This window comes from Chlamydotis macqueenii, chromosome 2 (genome assembly GCF_036417535.1).
Source record: "Chlamydotis macqueenii isolate bChlMac1 chromosome 2, bChlMac1.mat, whole genome shotgun sequence".
NCBI classification, from domain to species: Eukaryota; Metazoa; Chordata; class Aves; order Otidiformes; family Otididae; genus Chlamydotis; species Chlamydotis macqueenii.
This window is the reverse complement of record NC_141557.1, coordinates 108,241,564-108,263,893: the sequence shown is the minus strand read 5'-3', so window position 1 is coordinate 108,263,893 and position 22,330 is coordinate 108,241,564. Positions and strand designations below refer to the sequence as shown.

At 39.2% G+C, this 22,330-nt stretch overlaps 1 protein-coding gene across 1 annotated transcript in view; it reads right to left on the bottom strand.

Moving 5' to 3' along the window:
• The window catches only part of PIEZO2 (piezo type mechanosensitive ion channel component 2), a 323,563-nt gene that overhangs the window by 135,840 nt on the left and 165,393 nt on the right, over positions 1-22,330 (bottom strand). Inside the window, exon 5 of the mRNA XM_086740615.1 lies at positions 7,774-7,936. Within this exon, the coding sequence (XP_086596741.1) occupies positions 7,774-7,936 (163 nt within the window). The remainder of the gene's footprint in view (positions 1-7,773; positions 7,937-22,330) is intronic.

The following is a 22,330-nucleotide window of genomic DNA, read 5'->3' as shown; positions in this document are numbered from 1 at the left end:
AGAAAGCCAAAGGGGAACACCACTTCAGACACACGCAGCGGAGGGAGGGCTGCAGGCTCCAAGCCAGGACAGAAAAATAACACCACTCTCAGAGCTCAGCAGTCTACACTCGCAGGCACTGGGTGACTTCAGCAGAAGACCCTGCTAAATGAGCTGAACTCATCAAATGTGAGACAACTGCAATTAACATTTTGGCAGGTGTGAAATTAATGAGATAGAGGCATTTTGGAATTTAAAAGTATTCTAAACTTTACACAATTGAACCACTGAAAAGGAAAATCTTACATTACCTTTAAATTCTATAGATTTTAATGAAAAAAAAAACTATCATTGATAGATCTGAAGTGTCCTAAAACTTGGATTAAATGCCTACACAGTATTAGATAAATTCATCAGGGATGCACCATCAGAAAAAAAACTTTCAATGTGTTTGCAGTGTTTGATAGACATGTACTTCCCTAGTAAAATCTCCTGTTGGAAAGAATAATTCGTTACAAAAATGACCAGCTATTTAGTGGAAGCAAATAGGGACAGAGGCATTCAGAGATCCAGAGGAAATGAAAAATAAAAAATGAATACAGAGAAGTACAATTCTGAAGCAGGATAATAGGAAGGCAACTCATTTAATCCTGTACACAATAGATATTGTACTGAGTGGGCCAAAGATTATTTCACTTCCTACTGTATCTACTGCACCTGAGCAAACATCGAGTGATTTCAGCACAAGACTCACTTGGATAACATGGAAGTAGAGTTTCACATCTCGACTTCAAAAAGCTGTCAGGCACATAAGCCAAATGCAAAAGAGAGGGGAACTCACAGGCAGTATTCAGTGGTTTGGCCTGAGATGATTAAAGATTTTTTTTTTTTTTAGTGCAAAGGAAATAGGAAGAGTTGGGTTATGACTACAAGGCACAATTCAGTACAAACTCTAAACGAGCTCGTGCAGGTATGTGAAGCAGTACAGCATGCATATGGAGTAATTTCTGGACTAAGAAACATATACATTATACCATTATCCATCTGGCTAAGGATGGTATAGAGCCCAACCACGGTGCTGTGGTTATTTGCAGTAATGCCTCAGCTCATACAGGACTAGCTTCAGTACTACCCCAGTATCACCCCGAAGAGCCACAGATTACTGCAATGAACAAGAGAACGAGACATCTAATCTACAAGAGGATCCAAAATTACTTGACTTCTTTCACCTTGCAGAAGAAACTTTAAAGATATATGCTTTTTCCCCAAAATATCAGAGAAATAAATGCTACAGAAGGAACCAGTATACCAAAGCAAAAGAGCAGAAGAACTAAAAGGGTTATAATGGAGTTCTGAATACATGTACAATCTAAATTAGATGTTTCTAACCACCAGAAAACCAAAATTACAGAACAGGGTCTTGTCAGGAACAATGAGATGAAGAAAAATTGCCCTGTTTTCAAGATGGTGCATCCTGCGTTCCAGCGGGAATTGTATGATACAGCTGCCTGCAACAGCAGCAGGCTGAATTCTGTGACCCAAGAGATTCCTTCTTTTACTGTGTTATTCATCACTCAGGCTGTCCAAAGGCAACAGTATTCCAGGATTTTCATGTCCTGGTTAACACCTCTGTATCTCAAAATTTCGAACTGAGGACTGTTAGAAGACCAAACCAGTAACCCCAGTGAAGAGATGCCACATGAAGAATTGAATCATATCATGTTTCTAACCAAAACAGAACAGGTGCAGCCTTCACAGCATTTGGTAATACACAATGTATTGCATTACATAACATATCGCACTATGTAACATTATGTAGCTGAGGCACTGCTGTAGTATAATTACATATTTGTGTTAAGACTTATCCAAAGACATGTGCATCAAACCCAGAAGCTAATGTAACTTGTAAACTTTTGACCCTTGTTAAGATGAGATGCATGAGAGTTGTTACTGAGGGAGGCAGCTGGGTAAGGTCTGGCAAACTTCACCACTACAAGCATTGCAAGCAAAGCGATAAGGGAGCCTCACCTACTCTTTTTAAACCACAGAAACAAGATATTAAATCTTACTTACACCATGTTCAAAGCACACTAAGACCAACTGGGCTTGGACCAGTTCTCCAGAGGTCAAAACCAAAGAAATACTTCTAAAAAATTCGAAAAGATAAGCCAATGCCGTGCTAAACAGAGATGACAAGGAGAAGAAAAAAGACGAGGAATAAAAGATGTGTCATCAGGAGGCTAAAAGAAGTCAAGAAACTCCAACTCTCTCTAAGAAGCTAATTTTCTCTCTTTATCACCTGTAGTGCCTTACAAAATATTTTCACAACAGCCATCATTTGCTATTTCTGAAGACAAGCAAATATTGAAGGAGCAGAAGCTGCATATGAGAAGAAGATGTTTAGAGAAATCAGGGCCAAAGAGTCCCATGTCAGTGAGAGCTAACCAAGTCAGGTGAATCTTTGATACTGGTAAAATAAAACTAAATTAAGATAAACACAAAACAATAAATCATATTAAGAAAAATATATGCATCATAGGCTTTAAGAAGAATGGGATGGTCATCTAGACAGGGTCATGGGCACCACTGTAAACAGCTCAAAGGAGATCTCTGCATCTGAAGACAAGAAAAATGGCAAAGTGCTAGCAACTACAAGGACTGGGACATCAGATCTTTCTTGGAGCTATGCTCTAAGCTGAAATATCCATATTACACAGGACATCCAGGTAGATGAATATGCTAGTAGAATTGTCTAACTCAACAACCTCTGAATCTTATAATGAATGTCATAATACCTTCATTTACATCAACAATAAGACCTTGCCCAAAATGCTGAGGCATTGATATCCCCAGTAGCTCGAGAGAATATTGCAGATAGCTGGTTCAGGAAAAAGTAATGAAAGTGACAGAAGAAATTGAAAAAAGAACAGGGATTGCTTACTTTTAGGAGGACAAACATGCAAGATAATAAATACATTTAATTTCCTTTATACCATCTCACTCTATTTTATAACGTGTAATACAAGGGACCTTCCATAAAATTAAAGGGTGTTAAATTTAAAATAAAATAAGAGAGCACTTATTAAATTGTGGAAGTCCTTGCTACATGACGCCACTGAAGCCAAGAAATTAATGAGGTTTTAAAAGGGTCTGGATAATTATATGTTTAACAAGATTATCCAGAGTAGCTATAATTAACAACAACATTTTTTGGAAGGGATTTGAAACCACATGTTTTCGGATTAAAGCCAGTCTCTCACTAAGAGAGATCAGGATAAACTGTAATGTTGAAGATGGGGGAAAAGGATATTCCCTTACTTGCTTCTTGTTCTTATCCAACAGGTACCACCTACTTTCAGGATGAGGATACTGGCCTAAATGGGCAATTTCTAGAGTAGGAAGTCCTTGGACAAGGCATGGCACAGGTTTAGATCTCAGAGGCTATTTATTCTGTCCTGTATGCATTGCAGACACACGTGGAGACCTGGATCAGAATGTGCCCAATGCAGGCATAGGATAAATAGCCCTGTCACTGTTTAGAAAGAAAAAGCTAAGAAACTGAGCATTATTACTGTTGGTATTTGCCAAGGGACACAGAAGCTGAGAGGCAGATGAAGTAATAGGCTCAAGGACATAAACCATGCTGGTCCTCCTGACTCCGGTCCAGTATCTTGACTCCAAGTCAAGCTCTCCTCACATTCTTCCCAAACTTTAGTTTATTTTAAAACTATTTCCTCTTTTTCTTTTTTTTTTCCTCCTTTTTAAGATCCCCCAAAAATCTCTCTGCCTTCCGCAGAAAAGAGGAGGGGTGGAGGCTCTGAGATCAAGTTGCCTCAGATTACAGGACAACCTCCAGAGCCAGTGGTTCCATATGCTTTCTAGAAAAGCATGGATGAGAAACAAGCTTGAATAGGCAAGGCAGCAAGTGCCGTGGGAGGAAGTTGTATTGAAGACTACAACTGTATATTTCAATGAAGATCAACACCTCTTCTAAAGTGTAAATTGTGCAATCTCAGAAGGATTCCTGCCCAGCCCCGTCACTTACAATATTATGCAATTCATCCACAGTCTCAAGAAAAAGCTACTTCCTTTCTAATACCTATCAGACTGTATATACTGTATGTGAATCTTGGCATATAAACCACCATCTGCACCAAATAAAAAATGTCGTACTTTCAGCTGCAGCTGGGAGTTAACTGTTCTTTCTTAGTTTCTTCCACCTTTTACACCTTGTGACTGCCATTGTGCTTTTCGGCATTTGCAATCTGGGCCCGTCTCCAGCTAAATTCACCTGCTGTAAATTTTCTGGCCCTAATAAAAAAGGCCTGCAGACACGTTTGCTCCAAGTGTGCAACCATTTAGGGGTGGTAATGAGTTGGACTCCAGCCTGGTATCTGGCAGACCTTCCTACTTCATGACTCACTGTTAATTAAAACCACACTCTTTGCTTATTCCTGGGGTAGCGTTACTTACAAATAATTGAGAGACTCTCACTGCCTTACAGCCTCCTCCCAACAGTTCTGTTCTGTAGAATAGACCTTTCTGATGGAGATCTGTTTCTCTTAAAGTTGAGTGCAGTCTAATGAAGAAGGATATCGATTTTTCAATGAATCCTTGTTGTCCTTAATTTGGATTCTGATACTTTTTCTTATTTTGAATTGCATCTCAATCCGTGAGCAATCTGGTGCATTGTACTCTACAGCTGGTTTCTGAAGGCTACTGCTATGACAAAGTACAGCACAAAATTGAGTATCACAAACTGCTACTCAACTCCAGGCAGTTTTTCAGCATGCGCATAGAACAACTGAAATGTGATGGATTCACACAGAGCTTTGAAAGGTCACTTTCAGAAGTATTAAAACAATTATTTAAAAGATTTTGTTATAAATAAATTCTTGAAGGAGTACATAGATTAACATTTCTTTTTTAATTAAGCCTATTTCCACAGTATCTCACTCTCCTCCAAAGCAAAGAGGTCTCAGAATCACTCAATGTAAATAATTGCACGCAAAAAGGTAAAGCTGCAAGACAAACTCTCTGCTTTTGTCTGAAAGTCACAGTAGTGACTTCTTGATTTACAGAGCCATCTGTGGCTAGGTATCTACTGATCTGAAAAGTCACCTCTCTTATGGCTCTGTTGAGCCTGTTAGAATTAGATGATGCATTCTTAACAAAATCTCATACCATAAATCTCTGATGACTGGGACTATTAGCGAAAGTTCTTCAACTCTGGAATTGGTTACAGGGTTGGTCTTACAAACCCAGGACTATTTCCCTTGGAGGCACAGTACCAAGCTCAAGACTTCTCCTGAAATGTTCATTTTGTAGGGCCGTTACTGTTGCAACTCATTTCACGTTTTCTAATTCAATGGAGTTACAGCATCAGTAGAGAGTCGCATTAAAACTCAGCCACAGGTATCAGTCAGGTAATGCAGAATTCAAAGAACTGATCACTTAGTTTTCCCTTTTCCAGTGGACTCTACCAAGGAAGAACTGAAAATTGTCATGCGAAACCCAACAGTTTGGATTCAATTTTATATCATGCCAATATTCTCCCAAATTCAGACATTCAGCTGCATCCTCTGCATATGCTTTAGGTTTCTTACAGTCAGTCCTGCCAACATATTCCTAGCAGATTGAGCTGCTTCTGCAGCCTCCTCCTAGCTAGCAGAAATGATTCCAGGATGTTATGTGCAGGCACCTAGAAAGAAAAAGCTGAAGTTTGGAAAGATGTGTTTAGTAGGTATTTAATTTTCCACTCTCCATTTCACTTTGGTTATTCTGATGCAGAGTCACCATTTCAGTTGTGAAGATCAGTATTCCTTAAAGCACTGGGGATCACCTCACATAACAGTAACTATTATCCCTTTAAAAAAAAAAAAATCCCTGTGATAAGAGTTTTCAGTATCACTAAATCCAAACACAGCTGCTGTGTTCACTAAATATTCTATAATACATACAGTTTACAGAACATAAATAATATTCACTGGGGTTTGATATGAAAAAGTAAAATACATTTACACACATTTCTATTTGCCCAGTATCAATATTCCTTTTCAGTCAAAGTTTTCTCGTCCTTCTCCCTCATGCTCTTCCTTTGTGGAATATTCTGGGCCATTTAGTTGCATTGGTGGATTTCCTTGAGGTAGCCAGTCTAGGACCAACCCTATTTAAAGCTATACTCTGTCCTATGAAATCAGTGTTTGTTAGCTCATTTTTTTTCCCTTGCATTCCAGGCAAATGACTATTTAACCCTGCCTAGAAGCCAGCACCCATCCTCTCCAGGAGACTGAGCTCCCCTTGAGCCAGGTTACAGGCTCAGGCTCACCTCTCAATCAAACAAAATGTGAATACCTGAACACTGTCCTCTAGATTCAGAGGAACCTAAACATGCCCTTTTGTTTTCCTTTTGAGCTTCTACCATCAGATTACTCCTGGTTTATGCGCGTGCATGTTTTCTTTCCAGGAGATCAAGGGCTTCAGAGAAGTCTGTTAGAGCACATTTAGTAAAATGCAACTCCTTTAAGAGAGATGGGCTGAACACAAAACATGCCAATTAGCCACACTTCTTAATATTTCAAACATCTCCCTTCATGGGTACAGCCCTGGATTCTAGCCTGCTGCTAAATGCATTTTGCACAGCTCCAACAACAAAGGAGATTTAAAACTGGCTTCCAGGAAACACAGCAAAATCTTGCATACGTTCATCACATCGAGGTCTACACGTGCTCCAATGTGTAACTAAAAGCTGCAGTCTTCAGGCAATCCTCAGTTGCCAGGAGAGCCTGTAATAATTACAACTGCAACTGAGTATAAAGCACAGTCCTGATATTAATCTCATGTGCTAGAAAGTCAACCAGCTTCTGGTGATACCACGATCCAGACAACATGGCAACACGCAGAGAGGCTGTTTTTCCATTCTATAGTGGCACCAAAATGGGCAGCTGATTCCCCTAAATACTTTACCCACTTCAAAGTGCAATTTCTACTTGAAATGAGCAAGTTGCAACTGTCTCCCTAAAAAAGAGTTTTGAGAGTAAAGAAAAAAACATTCCATCCATACGTAAAACAAAACAGAAAATGAGACTCAAAGCACGCTAGACAGTCTGATAAAAACCATGTTAAGATTAGTAGTAGGAATCCCTCTGCACACTGGGCTAAATTCCCACCGTGGCTTTTTATATTATAAAATTGTTTCCCTCTCTCTGCGGATTTTTCTGCATTCAGTATCTCTGTCGTTCTTCTTCCCACTAGTAAAATACACAGCAAACACATCAACACTTCCAGCTAAGCCATTCCCCAAAATTATCCTCAAGCATCGTCAGTATGACCACAGTTAACTCCTTCCATGAACATAATACACAGTCTCTCTTCCCTTCTCCTAAGAGTAATTTCTGATAATCACTCAGATGCTGCTATTATTCTTGGATAACAAGTTTGGAAATATGGATGCTATCTAAGAAACTGAGCAATGTATGCAGTAAAATAACCTTGTCACACTTAACCAGCAGCTCTGTTGAAGAAAAAGCTTGTGACCAACTGTCATGATCATTTCTTAAGTCAAAATTATTTCAAAAATTCAGTAGCATATCTACCACTATTCATATTTGGCTTTGTTTGCTCAAGATAATATGTAGCTTTTCCACTTCAAAAACAACTGTTTAATTTCCTGAAAGTAAGTTAACTTCTTAACATACCCGGTCCTCATGAAACCGTTTCAGAATATATCTCAGACAGGAATGCCAAAGCTCACTATTAGCTAAAAGCCATACAGATAGAATGTGTATTTGATACCATTTCCTCATTTTCAAATTGCATGTTGCACTGTGCTGCATCCTCGGTTACTGGCTTCTGAAACATGTTGCGGCAGATGAGCCATATTGTCAGACTAGCAATGAACATTCCGATATCTGGTACAAATAGTCTGATCACGTTGCCAGCATCTGCTCCTTTCACACTGCATGGGATGAAAAAAAAAAAAGAACAACAAAGAAACATTTGTTACTTCTAATGACAGTTTAAAGTGGAACAGAAAGTTAGCTTAAGGCAAAGAAAATCCCCCAGTAACAAGAAAGCTTCAGAATATTGGAAATACGAAGATGGTCAAGGAACTCTACACAGACAGATATTTTTGCTCGCCAAGTACAGAATAATGATGATACTTAGCATTTGGATTAACTCAATTCTGAATCAATTTTATGGAGAGCAAAACAGGAACAACCTTCAAACTCAACAAGAAAGATTTCGGCTGACTCCCTAGAAGACCCATGTATATAAATCACAACCCCTCTACTGGCATCCTTTACAAGGACAATAGTGTCCAGCTCCACCAAGGCGGTCAGCAAAGACAAGCTAGCATTCCTATCACCCCAAGTGGTGACCTGGTGGGGAGCGTGGGGCGCGTCCCCTAACCATTCCTGGCACACAGAGGAATAAACAAAAAGTCTTTAATATTTTAATATGTTTTATTACGTTAACTATTAATATGTTTTATTCAACCAGACCTCTTAAATACCTTTTTGGGTATTTAAGTACTAATATTTAAGTACAAATATTTAAATATTGATTAAAGAGAAAGCGTTAGGTCCCCGCCAAGAAAATCTTTCTTCTCCTCCGAAAGATTTGTAAGGCTGGATTAACTTTATGTAGGAAAAAAATTGTGCTGCTTCATTGTGTAGATTTAATTGTTTAGACTGGGAAATATGGCTTTTTGGGTTTGGATGTGGTGTTTGAATTTGGTTCACTGTTAAAATGGAGAGCTTAGATTGAGATTTAAAGGCACAAAGAACATTTTATTAAGCTGCTGCATGGACTTACTGCACTTCTAACTATTAATGAGAGGATATAATCTTAATTATTTGAAAGTGTATAGCATATAACTGCCAATCATTACGCTAACACATTTTAAGTACATAGCTCAAATTTTAACAGATTTTTAGGGCTTTATGTCTGAAATCAGTTCTGAGGACAGGTGAGGCATCTGTACAGCTCCTTGGGCACAGATGAGTGTGCTAGACTAGTTCTCCATAGCCTGAACTGGTAGAAAACTTTGCCAGGTCGTTTTATGGATGAAAAAGAAGAGATCATCTCTGGCCTTTATCATAACACTAGCACCTCCGAAGCCTAAAAAAAAGCTGTTTGTGAAGGAGTTACCTGCAACTGCTATGATAAACTGCAGATCCGGATTACCTAAAAAATCTCTTAATGTGATTACACTACAACCATGGTCAGGGATCTTGTTGGCCTGCTTATATGTCCAAGATCAAATTCTACATTTCCATCTGTGCTGCTGATCCAGCTTTTCCACTGCCGCATATCTTGCAAAACAACATATGCCCAAAGTGGGAATAAGGTAAGTGACCAGAAAGCTAGCCTGAATGTTTCTTTCAACAGGTACAAATGAATGCATCATGGGGAGCAGTGAGCAATGTGCGAATCTGTGGGATACTGTCCTGTAGCAAATTATGAAATGGACCCAGAAGTACTGCTGAATTGGTTCAAAATAGAAGAGGGAAATTTCAAGCTCTAGCTCTTTGTGCCATGCTCAGATACAGAAAGCCAATAAGGTGCTGCCTAAGCAAAACAACTTAAGATTTGAAATCACAGATTCTTGTAAAAGGAAAAGAAAGAAATTGCAATCATGCAACCAGAAAACTTCCTCCTCCGATGCTCTTTGCTGTTATAGATTAACCCTAAATGGCCATGCACTATATGGCAGCTAAGCAGCTTGAAAATGTTTTGCTAATGGCTTCAAGCTGTACTGAAGTTGAGGAAAAAATTAAGTCAGTCATCAAAAGGCTTGTAAAAGAGTTAGAAGGCTGGATTGCCTGCATGTTTCCCGGGCTGCTGCTTCAAGCAAAGCGTGCTGTAGACTCAACTGGTATACGACAGCAGAGACAATCTGTTTAACATTACGGAAAATACAGGCTTGACATGCGTCAGTTCATTTTGCAGCACTGTAGCTCTTACTGTCACTGAAGATTAGCTAGTCAAGGCGCTGAGTTTGCATTTTCTCCTTTGGCAGAGAACAGTAAAAAGTACGTGTCTAATGAGCCTAAGTCCCAACAGTAGTGTACCCAGGATTCACAATACCAATTATGAATTAGTTTCACACATCCTGATCGTTATGATGAAACCTGCCTATTAAAGCAGTTTTACTAAATAAGTGCCAGCAAAATCCAAATTCTTGATTCTAAAAGTATCACTCAGGTATTTTTCAGAAAGAGCTGAAAAAACCCTGAATCCGGTATTAGTTAGTGTAAGAACAGTATACATTTGCTAGCCTCATATTGAAAAACGGATCAGATCACTTTCATGCAATACATCTAAAAGTGAGCTTTTTCTGTACACAGGTATGAAGTTCTATCTAAAATTAATTTTGCATCACTTCTGAACTTAAAGCACAAGTCCATCAAATTTAACCAGTCACACATGAACACATTAAAAGGTGGTAGCCTTCAAATACCAGCCCTTCTTAGTTGCACCAGGTTCTCCTTCCTCACATTGTACTCCCATGGAGCCGCGTTGGGTCTTCCTTCACGTATCCCACTCCTCAGAACAAGGGGAGACCCCGGCGGGAGTGCTGCCTCTGTCACGGCTCACATTTCTTTCCACTAACCCAAAGCAACTGCTTCTGATCTTTCAAAATAAATCATTTAGCGTGTTGTTGTGAAAGATGTAATGTACAGTTCAGGCGAGCAACAGAGAGCCTGAACAGTGATACTTAACCACAGAGCAGGGAAAAATTCTGCACATGAATAGTTTATTCTCCAAAACCAGTCACAAATGTATGCTGTCCCTGTCTCCCCATCAAAAGGAAAACAAATTGATCTCAGTGTGATAATTAAAAAGGAAACAGAATATCACTTGAAAATTGAGAAATGTATATTCTTCTGTAAAACAGAATAATAAACTGCTTCATTCAACCCCATGCAATTTGCTCCCCAGTTTTTAACAGCAACAGCTAAAACCAAAATCAGTTATTCCCACTTGTTATCTCTGGCAGTACAAAAAAGAACGGTAAATACTGCAATCATTACACAAACATTTCTCACTTTATTTGCGCAATCACACATGGCCATATTTTGCATTTGATAACAGTCTATGCATTGTGCTCTTTGCTCCAAAAGAGGCTCTCTAAGACGAAGTTAAAACAGAAGCACAGGAAACCTATTCAGGAGATCTCCCAGAGAAATGGCTTTTTTTTTTAATCCCTGCAAGAATCACAGTGTACAATGAATTGGTCACAGCCCTTGATCTACAACTAGTACAGCATAATTTATTCACCTAAACTAAATAATTTACCTACAGGGCAACTTTAATTGTAACAGATACCTCTGACTGAAGCTTATAACTCAGCCAGGGACATGTTCTGAAATGTAATTACAGTAGACGGGAGCTTTAGAATTATTTTCCCCCTCTCTTCTCCTTTTTTATAGCATGCAGAAGAAAACAGGACACTCCTCAAAAAAAAAAAAGTTAGGGGTTTGAAATTTTTTTCCACCTTCCCTTGAGGAAGTAAATTACATTGCATTCAGTCTTTAAGACAAGGGTAAGGCAAGTTAGGCTTGCAAGACTTCCTCTATAAACAAAAATAAATTTTATGGATCAAAAGTGCTTTTATGACTTTTGCATCAATACATGAAAATGTTTTATCATACCAACAGATCCCTAATATAGCAGTCTCCTTACCAGTATATCTGTGTTCCCTTGTCATTTTCAGCTGTATACTTTAAACTAATTTAGAAAGAGATCATCTTCATTTTCTGTGTTTATACAGAATTCTTCTAGGACCTCCTGACCCTGGTCCATTTCTGAAGTTCAGTAGTGCTAAAGAAATTACTAGACAAAATTTCCCTGCTTATCGGCATTGTGAATAGAATTAGCTGTGGACACACCGGTTAAAACTGCTCTCTTACTTCATCTACACTCACCACAACTCAAACAAAAACCAAATGCCTTGAAGAAGGGAAACTAGCATAATTTAAACATTACATTCTTGCTTTGTGCTCTAGAAATCACCACTTGAGTTTCCCGAATATAAAATTTTCATTTTTTCCTTTCTAGAATAACCATTTCTCACAAATTAGAAGTATTGCTTTTTGACTGAATGCACAAAGCTTTGGTGAACAGTGAAGTGTTAATACTGCCTTATGTTGTCTGATTTCATTTCTTTAGAATGGCAGACACTTTACTTTTCTCTTTATTTCAGGTTTACAGAATAATACCAGAAAAGCAGCAGAGCTAGTAGAATTCAAATTGCAATGGCTTCAACAGAAAAAAATGTAAAATACATAACACATGTAAAGCAACATGCATAATACTATATAAAATACTCCACATGTAGAATGAAAACCAACAGTCTTCAAACTGTAAATATTTAATATTTTGTTACAAATAAACAAAAAAGAATGGGGAAAAAAGAACCACCAGTCTTTCTCAAACAGAACTCAAATTAATTCAGCATCAGCAAGATATTCTGATGTTAAGCTTATGTTAAACGATAAAAATCAAACAATGCCTCCAGATTAAAGCCCTCTAAAAAGCTTGATTTTATATTGAATATTGGGTAAACAAACTATTAAAAACTTTATTTTTTACCATATTTTTAGAAATTTCTCAAAAGTCTTATTCACTGCATAGTATACTATCTTTTCTTTTTTCCCCTCAGGAGTTTTCTATAGCACCTGTTTACTTTCTAATTAATTGATTTAATAAAACTGCAACTAGGTAACACTGTAATAACAGTTTACAGGTGGTAAAGTAAGGAAGAGATGCACAGATGCTAATGCCTTCCATTCATCTTGTTTGGTCACAGTGAGACACCTGGTATTTCCAAGTGAATCTAATATTTCAGAGTAACTTATGCACCACCATCGATGTTTACAGCAGACTTCCCATGGACTTCACCTGCAACTGTAATCACTTCTATTGGAGGCAAATCAGATCCAAGAATCATAAGCATGGTCCCCTGAAAATGTGGACTGGTGGTATCACACAGGTGCTATGTACTGTGAATGACTCATTCATTTATCACTAGTGTCCTCTCTGTGATCAAAAAATAATGGAAATTTTGAGGGTACCAAAGGCTAGAAACCAGACTGCCTTAGAGATGTACTCGCTGATCCTTGCTGTTAGAAGTGGGTCTTGGGGATGGCTCACAGTAGGCTCACAGTCTATAGTCATGCTGACATGACTCGTCCTTGCTGGTTCAAAAGACAAGTTAGATAGGATGTTGGTTCACATGGCAACCTTGGTACGACCTTCAGGGCAAACCTCTGCCGTGGGTAAAGTATGTGAGTTGCTGAGCACTGGTAGGTCTGCCTTTAGTCCTTTCCTTACCTCACACTCACCCACAAATTGAAAATAAATTATGTGACAAAAATAAAATACAAACTTAGTAATATTAATATTCATATCCATAGAGCTGTGCTGTCTTAATCCTGCACTGCCTTAATATGACTGTCCTCTCAGTTAATGGAGAACTTGCCATGTGTTTTAGCCAAAAATACCTGAAGTTAGAATCAAAGAATGGTTAGGGCTGGAAGGGACCTTCGAAGGTCATGTAGTCCAACCTCCCTGCAAGAAGCAGGGACAGGAGTTGCACTTTGAAAGAATTTTGGTCACGCAAAGTAAAAGAGTGGGAGGAAGAGGGAAGTAAAAATGCATAGAAAACTACTTATAAAAATATTCAGCATGCACTGACCTACCCAAGATACAAGTTCAAAGGGCTCCTGAAGTATTTGTAAAATCTTAATCAGTGCTTACAAACTATGTCTGCATGGATTCAAAAACCAAAAGTACACTTCGCTTTCTCAGGAAAGATACCTTGCAATGAAGAACACTTTCTGTATTGCAAAAGTGCTTAACCACGTATTAACCAAACATTTGCTTTCCAAACACTGCTATGCAGAGGGAGAGCAGCTATTTGAAACTAAATGCACATTGCCAAGTTTTTGGTGCCTCACTGCTTGCATAAAACATTCAACATTAAGAAATTATGGATATGTGCAATATGTAAAATGGTGATTCATGCCAATTTTTTTTTTTTAAAGCACCCACTGGTTTTTGTTGTTCATTGATCTTTCAATAAAGGACAAATTCCAGGTTGCCCAAGGCAGCACACAGAAGACAAAACTTAGTTGGGATTTAACAGCTATCACGCAAAGCGCTGAGCTGTGCTACTGCCAGACTCGTGACAGTACAGCATCCAGCTCTCTTTGCCCGTGGTCCCACAGCTCCAGATGTGGAGCAGGACTGATGCTGCACAGCCAAGGGGAAGTGAGCACATTCCCCTCCACACCCATGGTGCTGCATGCGCCAGCCCTGACAGTGCTGAAGAAATGACAAGCCCATTCACAGCACAAATGATGTCAGGTCAAAATGGGAATGTGATCCTGGAGGGAGGCAGAGCCAAAGTGAGCAGAAGACACCTGAGGACACCTCAGCTGTAGGTGCATTTTTGTCTGAAACCTTCAAAGAGAGTATACATGCTTCTCACTTGCTTCTCACTTATGCACACGTTGTATAGGAATTTAGCTAAAGCACTAATTCAATATTCATCGATCACTACAAAACATTCACAGTTAATCTCTCCATAATGCTCATAAATACATGGTGACTGACAGCAAAGTGTTTACACAGAGGCATACAGATATCCACATGTTCCACAATATTCCTGACTACAAGAAAGTGCTGAAAAGAGTGAAGCAGGCTGACATTCAGTGATTATTTCAAACATATTTGCTCCCTCTCGCTGCAGTTTTCACTGGTTGGAGCACGAACAGACTATCATTTCAAACTACTTTTTATTCCATTCCACAGTCAACACATAATATACTTAGAGAAAGTAAAAGACACATCTAAATTTTCCAGTCAGCTGCAGATGAGGAGGGAATAATATTTCCCGCAATTACAGCAAGTGACACTGTAAATCACTGTCATTTTACAAAGCCAGATTATCCTCGATACAGAAGAGAGGCACGCAGTCACTAGGAAATACCACGGTTTGAGCTGGAGTGCCCACTATGCTTCAGCGAGTGTGTGGGGCACCCCTCCGCCTCACATCCTCCCGCATTCCTAATTCAAAACTATCCAAGTGTCACTTGCAGAGATGGGTCCATTCACCAAGACCTTCAATTCTTCCACATGAAACAACTTCCACTCTGTCTTGTCTTCTCTGGACATTTCCATGTTTCTCTTTGCAGTATCAAGTGGAACAGGACAGAAGGCAAGGAGCTCACCTTCCCTGCTGCCACCTGACTGAAAATCCCAGTGGCTTAGAGGCAAAAGCAAAGTCATATCAGGGGCATGTGTGCAGCCCTTCAGTGAGACATGGTGGTCAACCAGCTCTCACTCCCCCACTCCCCAGTTGACTTCCATTGAAACTGGTCAGAAGAAACATCCTGAATTAGCCTTGGTGCTCTTTGTTCAATTCCACAGCATCAAGTCAAAAAAGAAGAGTGGTAGAAATCAGTGGCAAACTAAACGCCCCAAGGCCCTGAGGTGTCACTTCTTATTTTCTTTTAAATGGAGAACATGAAGCAGTGCCCAGGTGGCAAACACCCCACATAAATGTGGGAGGGGAGAGGACTAGTTCCCTGCACTGCTTGAGGCCATCTGCTCAATGGCTGTGATGTGTGGCCACCAAAGACCCCTTTGAGGTGCAGGAGCCAACTGTTGCAGCGTGTTGCCAGTGTGGGAAACTCTTACCTTGGCCGAGCATTGACAAGGTCAGGACTGCTCAGATCCAAACGGGGCAAAAAGGAGGTGAAGTCGAGCACTCCTGCTTTTATTTGCAAGCCGGGTGCCCTTTGTCAGCACGCTGCATCTGGCTGGTCAGAACCTGTACATGGTATGTTAGGACTCCAGCAGCCACAAGCTTCCTTGTGTTTCACATGCCAATTGCTATTTGGAGATCTCACATGATTTATTCATGAACAAAAACCAACAAAACCAAAATAAAACAGAAAGCCAAACCGTTAAGCATGCATCCTAGAGAGTTTTTGGATACTAATTGCAATGCTGATTGCTCTCCAGACTGAAACAAAGACTGGCTCACATTCTGCTGTTGGTGGGTTTACCACTCACTGTATTGCTCCCAGCTACCACTGTGCTGCAGGAGGCTGGGCTATGCCAAGAAAAACACTGACAACAGTCTCACAATTCAAATGCTCAAACAACACAGGCTGTAAAATACCTTCTATCAGATGTTTGTTTCCTTTGAATTCCTGGGTTAAATGGCATGAGAAAAGTTAGCTGAAAATTAATTTAGCTGAAAAGAAAATAAGCACAAGGGATGGCAGGAAATGAGCAACCTAAAAACCTAACACAAACAATTGGACAAATAAGAATCCTGCTGAACAGAGATGACTTCTGAGAAGACCTTATGCCGTTGCTGAGGCAGCCAAGATCATCAGATCAACATGACAACAACACACACTTCAGAGGTGCAATAACTTTACACGGAAATTATACAATTGTCCAAGTGCAGAGAAAATTTCTCCTCACTTGCAGTTAGCAAGAACATATCCGAGGTACAAAATCTAACAAATAATAATTATGAAACCTCAGTTAGAGATTACCATGCCATCACTGCCTTCCTTCCATTTCATGATACTCCTTTACGTGTCACAGCATCTATTAGTCTGTAGGTACCTAAGTCACATGAGGTGGTTGTTCTTTTTGCCAAATACCTAGACTACTGTAGCATTCTGTCAGAAATTACATAGAGTAATAACCGTCCAGTTTTCAGCTTTTGGTTTCAACGTGGTAGAAAATTATTATTTTCTCATTAAGTTATTAATGAATATCCCTGTTCAACTTAAAGCTTCTTTCCCCTTTAATCTCACTGGGTTGCTGACTCTACATGTGCTGCAGTTGTTCACAGAAAGTAAATTTACTTATTTGATATACCTCACGATCTCTTATTTGTCTCTCTGGTTTTATCTAGGGCCCACCTGTGAGCATGATTAAGACTTTTCGGCTTTTAAACCACTAGAGTAGCATAAAAAAAAGATGAAGAGCTACCACCATGGGAATTCTTCTGTTATAAATATACAGCCTGTACAACACGTCTGCAGAGGGGGCTGCCAGAGAAGTATCGGGATTAAAAGAGGCATATTGAGCTCTGCTAATATTTGCTAGACTGAATGACCCCCTTACACAGCTCCCTCTCTTGAAAAATCTAAGTCTCCTACTAGGAAAGAATAGAATAGAACAGACTATTTCAGTTGTAACTACAACGATCATCTAGTCCAACTGCCTGACCATTTCAGGGCTGACCAGAAGTCAAAGCATGTTGTTAAAGCATATTGTCCAAATGCCTCTTGCACACTGGCAGGCTTGGGGCATTGATCACCTCTCTAGGAAGCCTGCTCCACTGTTTGATCACCCTCTCAGTAAAGAAATGCCTCATAATGTCCAGTCTGAACCTCCCCTGGCACAGCTTTGAACTATTCCCACGTTTCTCTTCACCCTGGTTCCCAGGGTGAAGAGCTCAGCACCTCCCTCTCCACTTCCTCTCCTCAGGAAGCTGTAAAGAGCAATCAGGTTGCCCCTCAGTCTCCTTTTCTCCAGACTAGACAAACTCAAGAGTCCTCAGCTGCTCCTCATAGGCCATGTCTTCCAGTCCTTTCACCAGCTTTGTTGCTCTCCTCTGGACTCACTGAAGGACCTTCACATCCTCTTTAAATTGTGAGGCCCAGAACTGCACGCAGTACTCAAGGTGAGGCCATATGAATACTAAACACAGTGGGAAATACTAGGTGCACCACGGTCTCTTACTCTTTTCTGAAAGCACTGATTTTAATTTGTGTCATCCTCCTACCATAGACTACAATGCAGTCTACCTTAAAAATAATCCAGTTCTGACCTATTGGCTCTCAGACTTCTCACTGAACACACTAACAAGAGGAATCATTCTCTTTCAGCTCACTAATTAAAACTGTCCTCACATGGTCATATTATTAATCGTCCATATTAAACTGAGTGGCAATCACTGTTTTGCAAAACACACAAAACTGAAGTATGCGCCATAAAAACTGCTAAATTAGAGCCTGTACCATTCCTAATGAGAGAGGAGTGGGAGTAATAGAAAAAGCCTCCCTGACTCCTTCTGTTGGAATTTGACCAGCCACTTTGCAAAACATCAGCGTTGCCAGAGTAATTCCCAGAGCGGAGACAGGACTGAAGGAGCAGCTGGAGCTGAGGGTCTGGTCTATGAGCATGACTTTGCAAAGCGATGTGGCAGCATATGCGTTATTTCCAACTCAGCAACTGCTCTCCAGAGGTCCTGTCCAAGCACCTTCACCTAGAATACAGACTTGAAGAAAGCTGATACACCAGGTAAAAAATCGTAATGACACTGCCCGAGATTTACAAAGCTGGATTGCAGCTCACACGGATTCCTAAAGCACTGTTTCCCAAAAAAACAAAGCTTACTACATATGATGGCAGGCATGCAAGTGGGCAGGCTACCTGAGAACATAACAAACCAGAAACACAGAAACATGGAAATCCACAGACTTCATTATTCTGCTGTGCACAGTACAACTTGTTCTGTCTTGATCTTAAGATTTTTAGATGAGTATTTAAAGCGGATCATTAAGGAACTTCATCTGACTTTCCAGTCTCTCTGACTGTTTCCCACTGCAGGAACCACGTCATGCAGCCTGAGACAGATGTCAAAAGTGATACAGAACTGCAGTGGGGCTTGAAGACACTTTGCCTCCTGTTTCTAAAGGCATAGCGGAAATAATGAAAAGAGATTGACTAGGAGGATGTTTCAGAGACTTCATTAAAAATTAATAGAGATCTTTGTCTTTCAAAGTTTTATCATCTCTTTGACAGTAAAGAGTAGGAGGATAAAGTTCTTTGCTCACTCATTTTGCCATGGAAAGAGAGAGCCAGACAATCAGCTGATACCAATTATAAATTATTGGTAAAGATTACAGAAGGAAATGAAATATGGAGGCAGACTGATCTGATTTCTAGCAGCACGGAACTGGAGCAGATGTGAGCATCAAGTCCTGCATCTCTTCTTTCCTCCCACGTGTCTTTTTCTCCTCTGAATGGCAGCCCATGAAGGGAAATCTTGGCTTCTCAGTAAGTTCCCATAATTCATCCACATTTCACAATAACAGTATATATTGCTTTGCGTTCTGACACCGTGCAGAGGCCACATGAGTCCCCAGTGAAACGGGGGTGTTAACCTCCACTCCATTTTTCTCATCATATGCATATGGAAAAGAATCTTTACTGGCTGCTTGGAAGAGTCAGCACAGAACATTTACTCACGTCAAAAAAATGGGAAAAACCCTATACTATGGAGTTCTCTTCCAGGGTTAGATTAATTTTTCAACACAAATGTTATTTTCTGGAAAAAAAAAGAAATTTCACTTTTTTCCTTTATTTTCTTCTGGTTAATTATTCACCAGTTTACACTGCTCTTTCACAATAGTTTACCATTTTCCAAGAGTATTTAATAATAATCCTCCTTTTTAATATAGACAAAGCCTACTGAAATTTTCTGTTCATTCATCTACTTTCTTTTTTTTTGCACATAGAGAAGGCCTTCGGGTATCTGATTTTATTTCTTAGTTTTCTAGTCACTCTCAGCATTTTCAGAGCTCTCAAAAAGAGGAGTACTTGACCACACTTCAAATGTATGTTCGGACTTGCGCACAGTGGGGCTATTACAAATGGTATATAATGATGAACATGCCTTAGAGACAGAGCTAATCAGCTTTTTACTTAAAGAATTAGTTTTTTACTTTAAAAAATTATTAGCTGGAAGATGATTTTTCAAATGAATGTGAAAGAATACTATTAGACAATGCACAAAAGTATTCTTTCACTTTTGAATTATATCAGGCTTTATTTTTATATCACTGTATGACTTCGTATCCTTGGTTTTGCATTCATGTTCTTTCTTGTCTTCACTGATGAGTTCTTAATTTAAAAGTTACATCTGAATTGACTGTTCATTCACCACTGCATCTGCTAGAGCAATGAATCTTTCCGTTGTGCAATCACTTGGAATGTCATCACATAGCAGGGGGATGCAGTCTTATGGCAAACACAGATACGCTTAAGCTACAGGAATACACCAAATAAATAAAAACTAATCAAAGTAGTTTTTTACATGCTGAAGCAGAAGAAATAAATTTTATGACACTGCAGTGAGAGTGGGAGCGGATAGAAGAAGAGATGATAGACACATAAGAGGATACATACGCTGCCATTTACAGCAATATGGAACAAATATAAAAATTGTACTACCATTTCAACCCTGGCAGTTTGGTTGTCTGCAGTTTACAGAATTGCATATCTAACAGTCACTCGATTCGTTCTCATAGCGCAGAAATCAGGCTAGCAAGCGGGAGACAAAGTAGCTTAAAACCACTCCCCCTGTAAGTCTGAGATGTAGTTACACAATTGGTGTTGCAAATGGGTCTTTCACAGCTTAAATACTGCCTTGAGAGTTGCCCGAGCTTTACTGAGGATCCTATGTTTTCCTGAAGTTTCACCTTCTGGAACTATATGACTGTGAGAGTCACCAACTTTTCCTTACAAAGAATACACATATCCATTTTCAGCCCTCACAGCTATGAAGAAAACCTTTGAAATGCGAAGCAACTTAACTCTTAAAGGTTAGAAACCAGGAGAAAAATAGCATTAATTTTAAATCATTGGACTTTGAAGCTATTCATTATTATTTTTGGCATCTCATTATTTGTATTTATTTATTACTTTAGGTTTGGCAATAGCAGAAAATATTTCAAGGAGTGTATCTTCATATCTGCAAAAGTAGTAATCAATGTAGCCAGGAAAAAAAAAATGTTTTTCGTTTCTTCCTAAACAATATTACATACTGGAACATACGTATCTTTAGTATTTTCATATGAGTGTACCTAGTACCAAACACCTCTTCACAGGCAGGAAAAATAAAGGCATATTGGAAAACATTCACATTTTTCAAGCAGGCCACAAATAAGTGGCCATGTTCTCAGAAATTATGGATACTGACATTCTGTCTAGAAACCAGAATTTTCACTGGCCCCAAAATTGTGGATTTATATTTCCATGCTAAAACCCCAACATTTCCTCCCCCTAAACTGACTTCTGTATGTGAGGTATATCCTTAATTTAACATGCAGAATTACAAAGTCACTATAACTAGAGACAGACTTAAGGTGCAAAATTTTAATTTCTGTTTTTATGCACATTGCTCTAGTACACCTACTTTTAAAACTGGAAGCGGGGGACAAGCCCATACTAATTCCAATTTTGTACTGGGCTATTAAATTATTCCATTTCCCAAAAGCTATCCACAGGGTTGGAAGCATTGGAAAGTAACTTTATAAATTTGGCTTGGCTTCTACATACACCTTTGCTCTACTGTTAGAGAAACATTATGATGTGTGTAAGCAACCTTCACTCATGATGATAAATAAATTTCAGGTTTGTTTGAAAGACTTCTCCAAGTGGGGTACATTTCAAAGTTAACTTTTCTTAAAGAAGAAAAGATAAAACAGGTACAAAAGCTACAATGTGAAGTCACTTAAAAGGTCAGCTTCCCAGGGTGTGGTTTAAGAAAAAGCAACAACTATAAAGTTTCTATAATGCTATAATGAGAGAAAAAGTTTTACATGGATTTCTCCCCAGTAGAGTTTTCTATTTTAAATTTTATGCACGCATGAAAGCAAGAACGCTTAACGCAGTAAAGTTGTTATTTTCTTAGGATCAGGCATATTAGGAAGCACAGGACTAAGGCAAGACTATTTTCAGCAAAAGTAGATCTTTTATGTCAAAAACCAAGAAAGAACGAGAAAGAGGATTAGTGGATTTTGGCTTTTGAAATACTGCAGTAGAAATAGATTTTGGCAGCACTTTCCTTTGGAAAACCAGAAGCGCAGCATTGATTAAGCTAAGTTCCCAGCACTTGCAACAGAAAGATTACAGATAAAATGTTCAAGAGTCATAAGGATTCTTGAGTTATAAACCTAACTCCAAAGTGGCTCAGGCACCTGAACAATGTTATTTTGATGCTTTTAAACAGTTCGGAATGTTAAATTGTTTGATTTTTAGTGTTCACAGAATCCAAGAGTCTTTTTTTTTCAAAGAAAAGAGGCCCTTCACAATCCTTTTGCCAAACCCTACAAATTGGCCAAAACATCCCTAGAATCAGGCAGTCTTGATATCACTGCAAGTCTCTGGAAGACAGTCTCTAGTGAGGACAACTGGCAAATGTATATTTCCATTGCTAGTCCTCTATTAGGTCTGGAGATAAATCCAATTTGATCTCTCAAGCCCAAAAATCCCAACTTCAAAACAAAACAAAAACCCCAAA